The 19,167-nt window shown below is 46.2% G+C and overlaps 1 protein-coding gene across 1 annotated transcript; it reads right to left on the reverse strand.

Annotated features, from left to right (window-relative positions):
* Positions 1 to 163: 163 nt before the first annotated feature.
* Positions 164 to 14,715, reverse strand: Fn3k (fructosamine 3 kinase). The gene is made up of 6 exons (XM_052196294.1): positions 14,502 to 14,715; positions 12,172 to 12,323; positions 10,141 to 10,232; positions 9,396 to 9,478; positions 1,483 to 1,605; positions 164 to 558 (listed from the first exon to the last, which is right to left on the reverse strand). The coding sequence occupies exons 1-6, from the start codon at positions 14,640 to 14,642 to the stop codon at positions 220 to 222; spliced, it is 930 nt and encodes a 309-aa protein (XP_052052254.1). The 5' UTR covers positions 14,643 to 14,715; the 3' UTR covers positions 164 to 219.
* Positions 14,716 to 19,167: the final 4,452 nt, after the last annotated feature.

Raw genomic sequence — 19,167 nt, forward strand, 5'->3', positions numbered from 1 at the left:
CCTTCCCTATTCACCTGTGGTACCTGGGCCTTCAGCTGCTAAGGTGGGAGCGTGCCAGAAACAGTGCTGCTGTGGCATCAGCCTGAGCTACGTGCGTAGCTCCCTGGAACCTGCTGTGCTGCCATAACCTCACGGCCGCTTGAGGAATTTGTTGGAGGCCGACTCAAAATTTTCCCGGTTAGGGAGCCAGTTTGACATTTTATTAGGTCCGGCCCTCTGCTACCTGAGCAGCTTCCTCATCGCTCCCAGGGATGGGCTTCTATACTCCCGCCCAAAGTGGTTCCAGTGGTTTAGGTAGTTGAATAGCTGGTACAGCAGCAGGCGCTTGTCGAACCCTGGAGCCTTTGGGATCTTCCGATGGTAGGCAGTAAAGAAGGAGCTGGGGAACCCCCCAAACATCGATGCAATTGCCAGTTCAAACTCAGAATGGCCATAGAAGGAGGCTGGATCGTAAATAAGGGGTCCCTGTTCATCCTCAGCCACATTTCCAGACCAGAGGTCTCCATGGAGCAGGGCAGGGACAATCTCTATCCCAGAAAACAGATCTGGGATCCTCACCTAGAAGAGAAATTATTACAAACATGGGACTCAGAGACCCATGGGCTCCTTATCCAGTGCTTGGAAATAAAGAGAGCCGTGGATTCATCTAGAGTCCAACCAAATAATCTGCCAGGCCCCCGTGAGGAACAGTGCCTGACTCCTGACTGCACTGTAACTTTGTCTAGCATTCTGGTCACTGCCAAATGAGTCCAAAATTGTTACCTCAGAATTGTTTGGGTTTTATGCTATAGAATATGTGCTTGGCACCTACCCTCTAAACTGTGTTTTAATGTAATTGCACATATGTGCCTGCACTTCATCTATTAAATAACATTTCTTTGATGCATGTTCACCTTAGACCACTGGTTCCCAACCTCAGTAATGCTTTGGCCTGTTAATACAGTTCTTCATGTTGTGATGATCTCCAACCATAAAATTATTTTGTTGCTACTTCATAACTGTGATTTTGGTACTGTTATGAGTTGTAATATAAATATATGATATGCAGGATATCTGATATTTGTCTCCTGTGAAAGGGTCTTTTGACCTCCCTGCCACCAAGGGATCACAACCAACAGGTTGAGAACCACTACCCTAGACTGATAGATGAATTGTGTTTCTAATATTTTGGAGTTCTATTTTGAAACAAGTGATGCAAGAACACAGGCCTTCATTAAGGGTGACACACTGGGGTCTTTGACAGGGGGACAAAAATGAGAGTGAGAGTGGACAAGTGAAATGGTTGATGACCTCGAAGCAGGGGTCTGTCCCATCCCTCCCCCACCTACATGGTAAGAAGGTGGTGGCTAATATACCTACAACTTGGCCAGCCCTCTCTACTGTCAGTTTTTCCTATTCTGACTCATCCAAAGAGGCCCCCACATGCATGTTGTAGGCTCACAATGGACAACCTCTTCCCAGAGAAATAAACTTGGTGCTCACCTGTAGCCTTGACCACAGTTCTTGTGTCTCTCGGTCAGCATAGTCCTTTTCAATGAGATCCAACTGAGCTTGAAGCCGATGTCGAGTGAAGAAGGTTGGCCAGTCATCCAGCCATTCATTCACCTGAGCAACAGGAGGAGGGACCGTGTGACTCACGGCCCCAGGACAGCTTTAGTGACCACTAAAAACACAGCAAACAGCAGCGAGCCAACTGAAAATACAAGTGGATCATGAAACACTTTACCCAAGAGAAGAGACACCAGGACCAAAGCATGTAATGGGAGGAGGGCTTGCTCACACAGTTTTGGAACTTTGGCCCTTTATGTTTGTGGTACATCCTGCTCCACAGGACAAGAGAGAGAGACCAGACCGGCATGGGCTTTTGAAACGTCGAAGCCCACTCGCAGTGACACACTTCCTCCAATTGCCTCCAAATCCTAATCTTTTCAACCAAATTCACTCCCTAGGCACAGTGACTAAGCATTCAAATACTGAGCCTGTGTCAGCCATCCTTATTCAAACCACTGCAAGGGATGAAGGGGACTAGAAAAAAGCCGTAAAACAAATACTAAGCTGGCAGAACCAAACCCACATACAAACACGAAGGGCAAATGGTCAGAAACAAATGGTGTAGTTAAATGACAGAGATTGGACTAGAACTACCTCAGGGGTGGAGTGCTTGCATAGTCTGTATGAGTCCCAAGTGCAACACACACATGGAGAGACAGACAGACAGACAGACAGACAGACAGATTGGAACAACAAAGCAAGACCCAACCATATGTTGGAGTGGTGGTTCTCCAATTAAGAGCACCTGCTGCTCTTGAAGAAGCTCTGGTGTAGGTTCCCAGCTCAGAGTAGCTCACAGTCATTGGTAACTTCAGGTCCTGGGAGTCCAATGCCCTCTTCTGGCCTTTGTGAGCACTGCATGCACATCACGCACATGTATACATACATGCAAATAAACACTCCTACACATAAAAGTTGTAAACCTTTTTAAAAAGTCATATTCCAATAATCAGGTTATACACAAATACAGAAATATATTAAACGGATAGAAAATGTATACATTTGCTCACAATAGTCAAAGGACAAATACAAAAAGAAAAATGAGTAGAAATTCATGCCAGACAACAGTTATGGCAGAGCAAAGACTACCATCAAATAACAAAGGAAATTGTTTCATATTGAAAATATGGTCAAGTAATAAATGGGATCTGCTAGTCCTTTCCTGGTGGGAGTGGGGTGGGGTGTTGCTATTGTTGTTTAGGGTTTTACCTTGTATCCCAGGCTGGCTTTGAACTCCTGCCTCTGACTCAAGATTTGAGGATTAAGTATGTGACACTCCTAAATTCATATAAAAGTGCAACAGAGCTTTAAATACATGAAAATAAGACTGTTGGAACTGAACATAGAAACAGATGAAGCTTCACTTCCAGCCTGATAAGGTCTTAATTATGTCTTCATCCTAAAATTTGTGTGACTGTTTTCAGAAATAAGGCTTTCAGCACTTGGAGACTGAGGCTGGAGGTGGGGGAATGTGAATTCAAGATCAGTCTAGACATGCTTTTGGGAAGAATTTAGAGTTAAATGGCATAAATGTGAGGTCATAATATGGCAGGATTAGAAGCCCTGTAAGAAGAGGAATTCACCCAGGTGTGGTGACAATGCCTTTGATCCTAGAGCTCAAGAGGCAGAGGCAGGCAGATCTCTGCAGTGAGAATTTTTGTTTCTCTTAAAACCTAGATATGGCCAGGCGGTGGTGGCACACACCTGTAATCCCAGCACTCTGGGAGGCAGAGGCAGGTGGATTTCTGAGTTCAAGATCAGCCTGGTCTACAGAGTGAGTTCCAGGACAGCCAGGGCTATACAGAGAAACCCTATCTCAGAAAAAATCTAGTTATGTGACTATGTTTTTGTTTTAATCCCAGATGTGGGATATGGGCTGCTTCAGTTTATCCACAGACGATAACTATGATTGTCTCCTGCTCTAGAAGGTGCATGATTTTTGCCAGCTGCAGATAGTTTAATTCTGGGGGACTCTGGAGTGGGTATAAATGCCAGAGCCCAAAAGAGGCAAAGGCACTTTATAAAACAAGAAGGAGGAGGAGGAGATGGAGGAGGAGAAGATGGAGGTGGTTGTGGTGGTGGCAGTGATGATGGTGGAGGAAGTGGAGGTAGTGGAGGCTGCTGCTGCTGCTGCTGCTGCTGCTGCTGCTGCTGCTGCTGCTTCCCTCTGCTGCTCCTGGTTGCTGTTGTTGAAGTTTGACAAGAAGATGGAGATATCCTGAAGACAAAGATTGGACTAGTCCCAAGAAACTCAATATCCCTTAACTAGCAGAAAGTAATAAAAAGAGGTCTGTGTCCCCTGTCCCCTCTAACCTTCTTTCTCTCCTACATAGTTTTGGAAGGTTGAAAGGGATTAGGGTGGAATAAGGGTTGGAAAGAAGGGTAATATAAGAACCCAATAAAATAGTAACACATACATACATACATACATACATACATACATGTGTGTGTGTGTGTGTGTGTGTGTGTGTGTGTATCAACAGAGATCTATAAATTTGAAGCTAGCCTGGTCTTCATATTGAGCTCCAGATTAGCAAAGACTAGAGAAAGCAACCCTGACGAAGAAGAAGAAGAAGAGGAGGAGGAGGAGGAGGAGGAGAGGGGAGGGGAGGGGGAGGGAGAGAGAGGGAGGAAGGGAGGAGGAGGAAAAGAAAAGAAGGAAGGGAGAAGGAGGGGGAAAAATACAGACCCACACTCTCACCAAAATACAAAGCAACCAAAACTTAGTAGATTTAGCAATGTTTCAAAATGCAAGCTATTATATACAAAATCCGTTTTTAAAAAATGGTGGATGTAACTCATATGTGGATAATTTGCTAAGCACAATAAACTTGCTAAGTTACAGAAGCCATCTAGGAAAGGCTAAAGCAAACAAGTGAGTTTCCTGGAGATGCATGACTGCATTAGGTGCACTCGAGAGGCACAGCCCCAGAGACTTCATCCCAGGATCGCTTCTCGCTGCTGATACGCCTTTCCTGTCGTTATTACACAGCCTAAGGATTCTTGGGCACCAGCCCACCCTATTGGGCAAATTTCCTGCAGATCAACATGAAGATGAATTTTCATAAATTGATGCTGTTTAGATGAAATAATTATATTATAGCATTCCTGATTTGATTCAAATAATTAAGGGGATGGTTTTAGTTTTGCCAGAAGGATATAATAAAGTTGGAATGAAGAGTAGAATGTGCCACTCCTCCTCGAATAATGAGCAAGGGCTGCATAATAAGAAAAACAATGAGCATTCATAAATTGCACTGAGAAGAAAACTAGGCTTGGGACAGAATTGTGGAAAAGGAAAAACATTCATTCTAGGTCCAGTCCAAGGATGAGGCCACAGGTGTGCACTATGATAAGTGAGACTGTTGCTTTGAACTTAGAATGAGTTTATAGAATGAAACATTGTTTTGAACTTACTATTAACATCCTTCTGTAACTTCCCTTTTGTGTAACATTTTACCAATAAGGTAATTTTATAAGGAACTTTTGTCTAAGAATGTATGAATTGCCAGAGAGAAGATATAAAATGTGGCTGTTGGGGCTCTGCCCCATCTACCATATGTAATGTGTGCACATGTATACACACACAAAAGCCAGAGGTTGATGTAAGACCTTCCTCCGTTGCTCTCTATTGTGTGTATGCATATGTGTGTAACGTGTGCACTCAGTTGTACATGCACATGTGTGCATGTGGAAAAGGAAGATTAACGTCCTTTACCTTCCTCTACAGCTTTGCACCTTATTCTTCTGATACAGGGTTTCTCACTGAACCCAGCGCTCACCAACTGGCTAGACTGTATGGCCGGTGAGCACTAGGGATCCTCCTGTCTCAGCTCTCCTCATCTAGCACAATAGTTACAGATGCACAGCACCATACCCATGCTTTATGCCAAGTCTGAGGATCCAAACTCACATCCTGCTGCATGCACAGCAGGCACTTTACTGACTCATCTCCCAGACACTCTGTGCCTTATTTTTTGAGACAAGGCCTCTCACTGAAAGCTGAAGCTCCCTAGTTTGGCTACATTCACTAGCCAACAAGCCCCATGGATCTGGATTACAGAGACACAACACTGGCCAGCATGTTTACAGAAGTGCTAGGGATCTGATCACTGGCCAGCATGTTTACAGAAGTGCCAGGGATCACTTACCCAGCAAGTACTTGATCAACTGAACCTCTTGCCCAGACACTAAAAAGAGGTGGGTTTGGTTTGGTTTGGTTTGGTTTTTGAGACAGGGACTCAACTTTGAACTCACTATGTAGTCAAGGATACCTACAAATTCCTGATTGTTCATCCTCTACCTCCATACTTCTGGGATTACAGGTATTCAACATATCAGGCTCAATTTTTTTTAAAAATTTACTTATTATTATATGTAAGTATACTTGTAGCTGTCTTCAGACAGCAGAAGAGGATGTCAGACCTCATTACGAAAGGTTGTGAGCCACCATGTGATTGCTGGGATTTGAACTCAGGACTTTTCGAAGAGCAGTCAGTGCTCTTAACCACTGAGCCATCTCTCCAGCCCAAGGCTCAAGTTTTAAAAAATTGACCAGGAGGGAGCCAGGCATGGTGGCGCATGCCTGTAATCCCAGCACTCTGGGAGGCAGAGGCAGGTGAATTTCTGAGTTCGAGGCCATCCTGGTCTACAGAGTGAGTTCCAGGACAGCCAGGGCTATACAGAGAAACCCTGCCTCGAAAAACAAAACAAAAAAAAATAATAATAATAATAATTGGCTGGGAGATGGTGACACATACCTTTAATCTCAGCACTTGGGAGACAGAGGCAGGAGGATCATAGCAAGCTTAAAACCAGCCTGGTCAATATCTCAAGTTCCAAGCCAGGCAGGATTATATAGTGAGACCCTGTCTCAAAAAGAAAAAAGAAGGGGGGGGGAGAAAACATACAGTTAGCAAATGTGCATTTATTGTTCATCTGTGATGATCGGAATACAAAATGGAATATCAGAGTGAGCACTTTTCTCTAGCTGGGATAACTTCAACTAAAAACAAACAATTTCAGAAAACATTCAGTACCCATCAGAGTATGAAAAACTGGAACTCTTATATCAGTTCATGGGAACTTAATTGGTACCACCTCTTTGGAAACATGGGGCAGTTTCTTTTTTTTTTTTTAATTATTTTATTTTTTAGATTTTATTTATTTTTATATATATGACAAGTACTCTGTAGCTGTTTTTAGACACACCAGAAGAGGGCATCAGATCCTGTTACAGATGGTTGTGAACCACCATGTGATTGCTGGGAATTGAACTCAGGTCCTTTGGAAGAACAGTCAGTGCTCTTAACCACTGGGCCATCTCTCCAGCCCTGGCAGTTTCTTTTTTATTGTTGTTTTTAAGATTTTTTTTTAATGCATGTGTATGTGTCTCTGTGAGAATATGTCGCGGATGTATGGGTGCCTGCCAAGGCAAAGGAAGGCCTCAGATCTCCTGGAAGAGGAGTGACAGGCAGCCATGAGTTGCTGGGAACTAATCTCTTAGTCATCTCTCTGCCCTCATGTGACGGTTTCCGAAAACCTAAGTAAGAACCTACTGTACAACCCAGGTTTTCCGTCTCAGGTCTCATACAGTCAACCAAGAGCAAGTACTTGTACACAAAGGTTCCTAGCAGCTTTATTCGTAAGAACAGAAGCTAGGAACAACCCAGATATCCATCAACAGATGAATGGATAAACAGAGACCACAGTTTGTCTGTACAGTGGACCAGATTTTTGAGACATGTGACCTCAAGAGAGGTGATATGGACACATATCGGAGCAATTACATGAGTGAAATAGGTAAGATCAGAGAAAAAGGTGAAGGGGGGACTTACTATTTTAGTATAGTCATATAAAATGTCACAAAACACAAGCAAGTCAACAATGACAGGGAGTAGACCTGTAGTGACCCAGGGATAGGGATGGGTTACAGGAAGGGGCTGTAAAAGACATGAGGAAGGGCAGTGTGCAGATTCCCTTCTGATCACAGTTGCCTCAGGATCCCAGAGTCTGAGGGGAACTCAGCGAACCTCCGTCATTCTGAACATCTCCATTCTTATCTGCTTTATATACAACTTCTACAGACTATTCCATTTCTTAACTCATGAATATTTGAGAAAAACGATATGCTCTATCAGCCAAATCTTTGAAGACCCACCACAAGAAGCCCCTAAACTCAACTTGTAACTCAAGACAAACAAGCCATGCTTGCCTACAGTAACAGAGGCCCTGGTAGTCCCTAGCTCTCTCTAGTAAGGTGTGTAACACCAGGAAAATCAGATTTGGCTGGGATTAGGGAGTCTTGAAAAGCTGTCTGTGTATGGTTGGGACCTAGATTCACAGCTCCCTATTGGCTGGGATTCCTGAGTCTGCCTTAGACTTTATAAAAAATCTTGCCACAAGTCATTTCTAAATAAGAAACTCACCTCCAGCTCACACCAGGGAGCACTTGACTACCACCTACAGTAGCCCAACTAGCCAGAGAAGGCTTCAAGGAAAAGATGTAAAAATGCTGGCCCTTCAAGCAGTAACAGGTTTAAATTGGGATGACTCTTATACAGAATTGTTCTTAATAAAGCAAAATATGGTCTAAAAATGGCTTTTTTGAGGTAGACATTGGGCAGGTAGACAGCCCAAGAAATAAGACTTCTTTAGATCTTCCTAAGTTTCTAAGATGGTGATTCAAGAGGCTACAATGTTATTCAGCCATAAAAAGAAAGCTTGGAGACTGGAAACTTGGCCTGCTGTTCTCCCAAAAGACCAGAGTTTGGATCACAGCATCCACATCCAGTGGTTCACAACTACCTGTTATTTCCAGTTCCAAGGGATAAGACACCATCTCCTCTAGCTTCTCAGGTACCTATAGGTGGCATATGCTCTTTCTCACAAGCACCACATAAGTAAAAGAAATCTTTTTTAAAAATGGATGAAACCAGGCACGATGGTTCACACCTTTAATAACAATACTTGAGAGACTATATCAGGTTGTGAATTCCAGTCCAAAATCTGATCCAATGATATAGTGAAACATTATCTACCAAGGGAAAAAAACTGTTCTTGCACAAACCACATCTATATTTCCTCAAAACACTGTGGAAAGTGAACGAAGCTGGACACAGGTCACATGTTATACAATGTCCCCAACATAAAATGTCCAGAACAGGCGAAACCATAGAGAGGGTCAGTAGATTTGTGATTGCTGGGGGGTAAGGAAAGGGGAGTAATTGCTGATGGAAGTTGCCATTGGAGATGAAAATATTCTGGAATGAGACCTAATAATGAATCTATAGCAGTATCATCTGAACACACTTGACCTCATCGGACCTCAGAGGCTAAGCAATCAGGTCTGATCAGAACTTGGATACAAGACAGTGATGATATTTACATTAACACTGTGCTTGTTCTAAAAACCGTTGGGCGGCACACTTTAAAATGGAGATTTTTGTGTTACAGGAATTACATCTCAATTATATACCTCAATTAGACAGCCTGGGAGAGAACGTGCATGATAAGGGCTGGACCCTTAGCTTTGTCCACTCTGCCCTCTTCAGATCTTAAACTGGCCAGGTTCTCTCCTACATCATGGCCTTTGCATCACTATTGTGCCCACCTGGAATGCTGACCAGCTAGCTGACTGCAGTGTTTACTCCCTCCAAGTTTGGCTCAGGCAGCCTTCCCCTCAGCTTTCCACCCTGAGTACCACAGCCTGCACTCTGCCTTCAGAAACAACAGTCGAGCATCCTGGTGTGTGGAAAACTGGCACTCCGTGGCATACAAGGGGTCAGTGGCCAGCACCAGGACTGGTCATCGCTAAATGGGGATGCCCCCACTCTAACACTCACCTGTGGGATGAAGCCACAGCATGTCACTGTGTGAAAGCCGAACTTGGTCACACCCTGGGGCTCAGCATCCTCAGCCACACAGCCTGTCAACAGAGATCTTGATCTCATGAAACTACTCAACTTTCACGGAAACCAGATCATGGGAGAATGCCTGGCTGTGCACAAATAGCTCAGACACAGGGGATCTGAGGGCTCACTACACACAGCAGTGGCTAGCCAGTGCACAGGCTTGCCAGGACGTTGCACCCTAGCCAAGAATGGACAGACTGCAGGACTGGTTGGTCAGGAGTCCATTCTATTCATTTACCAGCTCCACTAAAATTGCATAATCATCTCATTTTCACAGTGCACTTAGGGCTGGAGAGGTGGCCCCAAAATTAAGAGCACTTGCTGCATTTCTAAAGGTTCCTGGTGCCCAGGTGAACAATGTGCAACTGCAAGTCCTGCAAAGGGTCACATGACCCCTTCTAGCTCCATCAAGTCCCCACCCCCACCCCGCTCCACCCCACCTGTCTGTCTGTCTGTCTGTCTGTCTGTCTGTCTGTCTCTCTCTCTCTCACACACACACACACACAGAGAGAGAGAGAGAGAGAGAGATTTTAAAAAGTTTAATGCACCGTAAAGAAAGCTAGTATGTCATTCAACCCATTTCTGAAGTGCCACCAAGAAGCACCATGAATTCCCATCTAAGGTAGCTGATAGGCTGGACCCAGATTTAAAACAAAATGAATCGGCCTGGACTTACCCACTGTGTTCTGCCGAGCCTTGGCCTTCTCCATGAGCTTCTGGTTGTAAAGGTGCAATTCTGCTATCTGGTCCCCAAGCCTTGATGCCTGACTAAGGAAACAAGGCAGCAGCAGTTACAGTAGCAAACAAGTGCCAACACATAGCATGCTCTGCTTCAAGAGATGTTTTAAATGCTCTAAAGGAACTCTAAACAGTACAACAATAAACCCTTTCTGTAACACCATGTGGTTGCTGGGAATCGAACTCAGGACTTTGGGAAGAGCAATCAGCATCTTAACTGCTGAGCCATTTCTCCAAGACAATAAACCTTTTCTTTAAAAAAAAAAAAAAAAAAAAAAAAAAAGCCCTTGATTTCTGTAGCATCTCAGCAGCCTCTGGCCATGCAGCACAAAGCCTCAGTCTGTGAGTAAAACAGCCTCAGTCCTCACCTTTAACAAGGAGTATAGACCCTGAGACCACAGTCACGCTGAGATATGAGCCCTGGCAACTCCTTGCTTAGAACATTCTGATGCCTTCTTTACCAGAGTTTGTCCTTCAATAGTTTATACAATGAGCATGCATGGCTGTAATAAAGAAAGAAATTAAGTTGCCAGAAATTGATCAGCCTCTCTAAGCTCAAACTGGATTAGTATACTTACTACACAGCATAAAGCCAGGGACTTATTCAAATACACTTACTATATGCAGCCTCTTCACAACTAAAATATCCATACCAAAATGAACAAATGAAAGACAACAATCATCTTTGTCTTAAGAACGGACTCTGGAGGCTAGAGAGATGGCTTAGCAGTTCAGAGCACTGGCTGCTTTTCCAAAGGAACTGGGTTCAGTTCCCAGGATCCACAGGGTGGCTCATGCCTTCTGTAAATCCAGGTCCAAGGGATCCAACCCCCTCTTCTGGTTTCTGAGGACTGTGTACAAATGTGGTGCACAAGCATACCTGCAGCCAAAGCGCCACACATAAAATCATTTTTATAGATTTTAATAGAGAGAGACCAAGTTGGCTTTGTTACTCTTGTGAAAGTTGAAGAATTAACAAAAGCTTCACTTTCAGGATCTCAGATCTAATAAGGGAAAACCAAAAAAGCATGGCTTCCCGGGGCTGGAACTGAAGAGATGGCTGCAGAGGACCCAGATCCCCAGTACCTACATGGCAGCTCAAAAACATCTGGAACAATAGCTCCAGGGGACCCAACACCCTTGTCTAGCCTCTGTGGTCACCAGACATGCACATGGTGCACACACATGTAGGCAAACATATATGTGTACATAAATAGTAAGAATATACATGTATGCATATGTAATAACAATAAATATTTAAAAATGAACTCTGACAGCCAGGCATGGTGACATATGCCCTTAATCCCAGCACTTGGAAAGCAGAGGCCAGCCAGCATGCTGTACACAGTGAGTTTCAGGCTAGTCAGGACTGCATTGTCAGACCTTAAAAAAAAAAAAAAAGGACTCTGGCAACTGGATTGAGTTATGTAAGCAGCTCAACAGAGAATGCTCTCTAGTGTTCTCTCTCTCTCTTTCTCTCTCTCCCCTTCTCTCTCTCCCCTCTCTCTCCTCTCTCTCCCCTTCTCTCTCCCCCCTCTCTCCCTCCCTCTCTCTTTCCCCTTCTCTCTCTCTCTCTCTCTCTCTCTCTCTCTCTCTCTGTGTGTGTATATTTCTGCAACTTCTATCTCAGCAAGGCTGCTTGCTCCCTTGCTACCTAGTGTTCTCTCTCTCTCTCTCTCTCTCTCTCTCTCTCTCTCTCTCTCTCTCTCTCTCTCTTCTCTCTCTTTCTCCCCATCCCTCCCTCTCTCTCCCAATCCCTCTCTCTCCATTTCTATCCCTCTCCACCTGTTTTCTCTATTTCTGTGCCTCTGTCTCTCTGTGTCTTGTGTCTCTGTCTGTTCTGCCTCTTTCCGTGCACAGCACTCCTTTCTCTCTTCCTGTGCCTGTCTCTCTACATTTATGTCCGTCTCTCCCTGTCTTTGCATGTGCAGGTGGCTCTCTCCCTCCCCATACACACAAATGCACTCACCTGCTAAGGCTCTTCATCTTCAAATGCTCCATCACAAAGACTGCCCCTCCTCCTGGCAGGTCAATCACCTTCATGGGCTTAGGGACCCTCACCACGCCAGTGCTGCGGAGGGCCTGCAGGCTCGCCATCTCTCCCTCAAACATCTGCCGGGCCTGCATCCAAAAACCATGAGTTCTGTCAGCTTTGAAACCCCGGACCCCAACAGGGACCTTGCTAGCCAGACCAAAGCACTCAGGGCCCTTGGCACAAGCCAGAAAACCAAGTGCCTTCAGCTACTGAAAAACAACACCACATCCATCTCTCGAGGCCAGTGTTCAAAAGAGACCCCTTCAGGAAGAAGGGACTGGATGGACACGCCTGATGTCAGAATTCAAGGGGCCTATGAGAAAACCCAGACAAGCAAAACCTTGCTGTAGAAGATGCACGGGTCACCAGGGTATGCCAGTGGGGGATGGGAGGGAGGGGCCAATGGGGGATGGGAGAGGTGGGCAAAGTGAATCATGAGCCAACAATCTTTCTGAAGCTGGGTCTGAGTCCTCCAAGGGCTGTGTTCCTTCCTGCCTCTAAGTGGGGGCAGGCAGCCTTGGGGTGGTATAAGTGACCTGGGATCATATCTGAGTCAGAGAAGGCAGAGGTCAGAAGGTGAGGTCAGGAGGGCCTGGCTCAGTTCTAGCAAAGAGAACCATATACCCAGCTTGTCCTGAAGGCCTTTGCTGGAACGCGGGAGCTTGGTTCTAAGTGATTTCTACAAATACCCCATTTATTTTTAGGCGAACTTTCGTATTGCTCACTATACCTGGTTACAAACATGCATTTCATTTACTTGTTTATTTGTGGTGCTGAGGACTGAATCCAGGAGACTGTCCACACGAGGCAAATGCTCTGCTATGAATGTTGTCTCAGCCCCGACAAATGCATTTATCACCGGGTTTGTGAATGCTTCTTACATATGGAATCATACATTTTTAAAAATTAAAAGTAGATGGCTGTGGGCAAAAACATTCAAGCCTGATCAGCCAACTTTGATCTCCAGAGCTCACGTAAGAATCCAGATGTGGTAGTGTGCATCTGTAATCGCAGCCCTCCCACCACATAATGGAAGACAGACAATCGGATGAAATCTTTCAGTCCAGCTGGCCTAGATCAGGGAGTGTGGCAGCAGAAGCAAGAAAACCTTGCCACAAAATAAGGTGGAAGGACAGAACCAACTCCCAAAAAGTCATCCACTGACTTGTACGCACATCACGGATGTGCAAACCAGAGCTTTTACACACATACATACACACAAAACAAATGGGATATTTTTAATTAAAAAAAATGAAACTTGAAGCCAAAATACTTATTATCACACATGAAAATCATTCTTCCCCTTTAACTCATTTTCAAGGAGGAAAGTCAGACAGGTTTACTCAACTTGCCAACCCAAGCTTGGGACCCAGAGGTGCGTGCTGAGCGTCCAGTTGTGGGAGGGCATTTGCAAACTTCAGCCATGCCTCTAGGGTAAACCTCCAAAGGAAACCAACAGTGCACAGAAAGCAGGGTGGTGCTACCCCTCACCACCATCTCTAATGATACCGGGAGGACTGAGAAGGGCTACTCTAGGACTCCCTTCTTCCCCAAGACTGTCCTCCAAACTACAACCACTATCCAGAACGACCCCCACCCCCAGAGCATAGAACCTCTGGAGTCCTCCCCGCCACAGAAGGGGGAGCACCATGATGTGCCATCATAGCTTGCTCTCAGGACTCTAACAGTCTCCAGTTGCCTTACCGTTTTCCATGCATTCTTTGGTTGTTGTTAGTTTGTTTTTGGTTTTGGTTTTGTTTTTGAGTCAGCTTCTCCTCATGTAGTGGAGGCTGACATGGAACTCACCATCCTCCTGCCTCAGCCTTCTAAGTACTAGGTTGATAGGGTACAGATGTATGCCGGGCTCTATACATTCTTAAACGGGGATATCTTAAACAGCCTGCAGAATCTGGGGGGAGGATGGTGCTAGCCTAGCCCTCGGAATCCTGCCCCTCTCCACCTGTTGGGAGAATCCAGGCGCTGAGGTCAGAGCATAGACCAGACATGGGCAGAGGCAACTTACAGCTGAGAGTCATCTCCCCCATGGTCAGTGACTACAGAAAATGTAAAGCCCCTGTGTGGGAGCAAAAGCAAGAAAACAATCATGCAGCCAAGATAAACCCTCTGGTCCCAAGAGGAAGCCTGCCTGCAGTGCTGACCCCTCAGCAGAGGGTGAGGACACCAGGTCTAGTCCACCACTTCCCAGAATCATGCATTCCTCTTTCCCCTTCCCAGACTTTATTCTTGTATACCAGGCAACGCACCTGCGTCCTGCGGTTGACCTTGACAAACACGGGGCCACTGTCAGTGTAGTAGGCATAGCCCTCGCTGATGCAGCCCCCTCCGGAGCTCCCAAAGGCCCGCAGTGTCGTGGTCTGAAGCTGGGCGCGCAGCAGCTGCTCCATGGAGAGTTGACCAGAATGCAGGCGAGATGACGCAGAGGAGGGGGACTGGACCAGAAGGAAACACGCAGCGGGCGGGTCGGGGGGCGGGGCGTAGCGCTGTCAAAACACTGTCAGACCAGCCTACTGGCTCACAGCTAGCTCCGGTGTGCTATCCCTGCATGCTTCTGGGGCACCCGGGCTGGGGCGGGAGGGGGAAGAGGGGGTGGAATTGGACGAGACATTTATTTCTCTCTCCAGGGCAAGCTCCACGCGGGGCTGCTGTGGGAGGGGGGATGCAAAAGCTTTCGACACCCTCCTACTAGGCTCATTCCAGAATTTCTCCTCCAGCTCCATCCACCCTAGGAAAACAAGACCCCAGACCTGGTGCTGGGTGTTCTGTAAAGACGCGAGACAGAAAGGGAGTGTTCTCGTGTCCTCACAGAATGCACGTGAAATCCCAGAACATCTGCACCCACCTGGGTCCACCCTAGGCCCTGTGCTCTCTGCACAACTGGGAGAATCAGGAGTGAGCACAGGAAGATTTGGGTCAGGGCTTCTTTATCCTTGCAACCCAAGGCATAGCCTTGAGACCCAGATATCCCACGGAGAAGCTCTCGATGTCCAGATAAGGGTGGAGTCCTAGCCATAGGGGTGCCCTGGCTAGGCCCTAGTGGCACCTTTTGATGCCACCTTTTGACAGCTGAGTGATAGAGGCTACTCTGGAAGTTGTGATAGCAGCAGCCTACTCCACCCAGGATAGGTGTGACCCTGAGTCTCAGACAGCCATGCTAGGAAAGCAGCAGACATATGTTCATGGGTACATGGGCGCACACACACACCCAAGAACACATCCACAGACTGACATAGGAAACAGTCTGCACTACCCCTCAAGTGTTCAGGAGCTGCTGCTCCCCCTCCTGCACTGCAGTGTCTCCAGCTGGCTGTAAGAGGACTAGGAAGATTAGTGGGTGGATCAGCCATGCTGCGCTTTCAGCACCTCCCAGTGCACAGGTGAATGTCAGCTAACCTCACAAGACCCTGTGAGAGAAGTCTGTAGTCAGTTCCTGCCTTCTCTAAGGTGAAACTAAAGTATAGAGGAGTTAACTTGCACCAGACCCAGTGCTGAGACATAGCTCGTAATGTATTTGGGGCTCCACCCTGTGAATCCTAGTCTCAGGCCCTAGTGGGACAAGATCCGTCCCAGCATGTGTCATGGAAGACCTGGCTGCACCATGCTGCTCAGTGTCTACAACTGTTCCTCTATTGGCCACCCTCATATTAAGATGACACCCAACCTGGCGGTGGCGGCACACGCCTTTAGTCCCAGCACTTGGGAGGCAGAGGCAGGCAGATTTCTGAGTTCGAGGCCAGCCTGGTCTACAGAGTAAGTTCCAGGACAGCCAGGGCTACACAGAGAAACCCTGTCTCAAAAAACAAAAAAACAAAAACAAAACAAAACAAAAAAAAAACAAACAAAAAAAGATGACGCCCAAAGCACATGAAGAGATAACGTATGCATGGGGTTGTGGTTAACATTGCTTATCTGAGGAGCTCCCTCATACCACAGAGGGGCAAAACCTGCCAGTGCTGGTGAGCCCCGTGGTCCTTGGGACATGTCCCTGGCTCAAACTGAGACTGGGTTCCCCGGAGGCTCTTGAATACCTTTTGTATCTGGCACCTATGTAGGATGACTGGAACCTGGGCTCCCCAGACACTGGCCAGCAAGGCTCATTGAGACAGCCTCCGAAGGTGGCCTGATCATTCCCAATCATGGCGGCCAGAGTGGAGAATTCCAGAGGCAGGGTTCCGCCCCAAGGACCTTTTCTAACCTGGCTCTAAAGCCAAGCATAATGTCCCCGTCTCCCTCTCTGTACTGGGTCTTACATGGCTCCAGGGACTGACCTAATTAGGGTAGTGAGGGAATGAAGAAAACACAGACACGTGGACACACAGAAACGCTGTGTACTGGGCTCTCTGGTGGTGAAGCTTCAGGATCCCAGAATATCATGTGTTTATTATTTACAGCTGAACCAGTAGGCAGGGTTGTGGTATGCAGCTAAATCAAGAAGGCAGTCTTAATTGATGTCAGTAGGAGCAGTCTCTGTAGGGAGCAGTAATATTTCTGAGGACAGGGCTACCATTGACATTTTCTGCAAGCACCATCGATGGTCATACTCAGACCAGAGGAAAACTTTATTATCTCTCTGCATCCTCATAAATCCGAGGCTTTGGAGTTGATCTTGCAGGTTCACATTAAACCTGAACCCGCTCAGGCCCTCTCTGCCCCCCTCACTACTGGTTATGATTCTTCACGGCCATGCTACATAAACGGACTTGACGGCATGGAAATGTCACTACAAAGGACTGGCAGAACAGCCATCTAGAGGAAATGGGACTGGTGTCTCCATTTGCCACCTCCCCCCCCCAAGCCCCCATCCCGCCACCACCCTAACATGAAGCATTAGCAATCCCTCAGAAACTTCTGACTATTGTATGGAATCTCAGGTTGGTCAGACCATTCTTTTTCAGACTAAGAAGGCTCCATTGCTTGGCAGCTTAGGTGTTGGGCGGTTTGAGGCGGGTAGGTTCTTTGTAGGGTCTGCCTCCTCTCTGGAGGGTTCTAAGCCACTGTGTGTAACTGATGCCGAAAAAGTTCCGGGGACATATTTGAGGGGAATGTGTCATCAGTTTCTGGACAGACTCCTGGGTCATCTCAGAAGGAAAGCCTGCCCTCTTGCAGTCCCTTGGACTTTCCTTCACGCGAGTCACAGCAGATTACTCACGGAAAGAACCTGTGAGTACAGGACATGAGTGGACGGGGAGAGCTATAAAGAGGCATTGACAATTCAGAGGCAAGATGGTTGGGATACTAAGTCTCTTAAAATAGTATTAGGGTCAATTTTATGGGTGTGGATGACAATAATGTAAACAAAACCAGAAATCAAGCTGGAGAGGCGGTAAAGAGAGGGCTGAGGAGGACCAGGGATTCCAGGGCCAGCCTAGGCAACATGAGATCCCATGGTGGTTTGAATGAAAATGTCCCTCTTAGCTCAGATGTTTGAATACTCGGCCACCAGTTGGTAGTGCTTTTTGGGTAGGTTTAGGAGGTATGGCCTTGCTGGAGGAGGTAAGTCCTGGGGGTGGGCTCTGAGGTAGGAAAGCTACAGGTTATTCCAGGTTCACTCTCTGTGCCTTGTGCTTACAGTTTGAGATGTGAGCTCTCAGCTTCCAGCTTGAGCCAAGTCTGTCCACCTGTTGCCACGTGGTTTCCTCCATCATGGCCCCTGACTCTCTGTAACTGTAAGCCTGAATAGTGTCTTTCTTCTATAAATTGCCTTGGGCATGATGTTTTATCACACCAATAGAAAAGTAACTAATACAATCCCCTTTCAAAAAAGAAAGAAAACAATAGTTCTGCCTATTATCACTATATAGCATTACAATGTGTGGACATTTTGAATGCAATTGGCCCCCATAGGCCCATAGGGAGTGGCATTACTAGGTGTGACCTTGTTGGAGGAGTGTGTCACTGTGGAGGTGACAGTCTCCTCTGCTGCCTTTGGATTAAGATGTAGAACTCATGGCTCCTCCAGCACCAGGTCTGCCTGCACGCTGCCATACTTCCTGCCATGATGATAATGGACTGAACCTCTGAGCTGTAAGCCAGCCCCCAATTAAATGTTCTCCTACAAGAGTTGCCGTGGTCATGTCTCAGGACTGAAACCCTAAGTAAGACATGATGTTTTCTGGCACCCAGCTAAGATAAATGTTGAGTACATAAATGTGGAAATATCCTAGTTTTGTTTGTTTTGGGTTTTTTCGAGACAGGGTTTCTCTGTGTAGCCCTGGCTATCCTGGAACTCACTGTGTAGACCAGGCTGGCCTCGAACTCAGAAATCCGCCTGCCTCTGTCTCCCAAGTGCTAGGATTAAAGGCGTGTGCCACTACTGCCTGGCTGGAAATATCCTAGTTTTAAGCATCACTGAAACAACTGTAATTTTATTTATTTATTTTATTTATTTATAATTTTATTTATTTAGGCAAAACTTTATTTTATCAACATTTATCAACATCAAGGTCATTAATGAAATTTCCCATTTCTACAATGTTGAAAGAGAAAGAAATATTAATCTAATGTTTATATGTTGCAAAGGAATGACAACTTTAGAAAAAAGCACAAAGCCAGATAGTAGTGGTGCATACTTTTAATCCCAGCACTTGGGAGGCAGAGGCAGGTGGAGCTCCAAGTTCGAGGCCAGCCTGGCCTACAAAGCAAGTCCCAGGACAGCCAGGGCTACACAGAGAAACCCTGACTTGTAAAACAAAACAAAAAATAGGAAGGAAGGAAAGAAGGAGAGAGAGAGAGAGAGATTATAGCAGGGTCCAGATGTGCTACCAAAGCAAGTGGAACGTCAGTGATTTGAGAATTGGTCATTATTCAGATCTTCTCATAAGAGGGCTCCATGTCTATCTAGATCAAGTCTAACCATCACAAAGCATCACTGTGAACAGCTCAGAGATGCTGATAATGTGCAAGGACAAGATG

The sequence above is a fragment of the Apodemus sylvaticus genome, chromosome 10 (genome assembly GCF_947179515.1).
Source record: "Apodemus sylvaticus chromosome 10, mApoSyl1.1, whole genome shotgun sequence".
Classification (NCBI taxonomy): Eukaryota; Metazoa; Chordata; class Mammalia; order Rodentia; family Muridae; genus Apodemus; species Apodemus sylvaticus.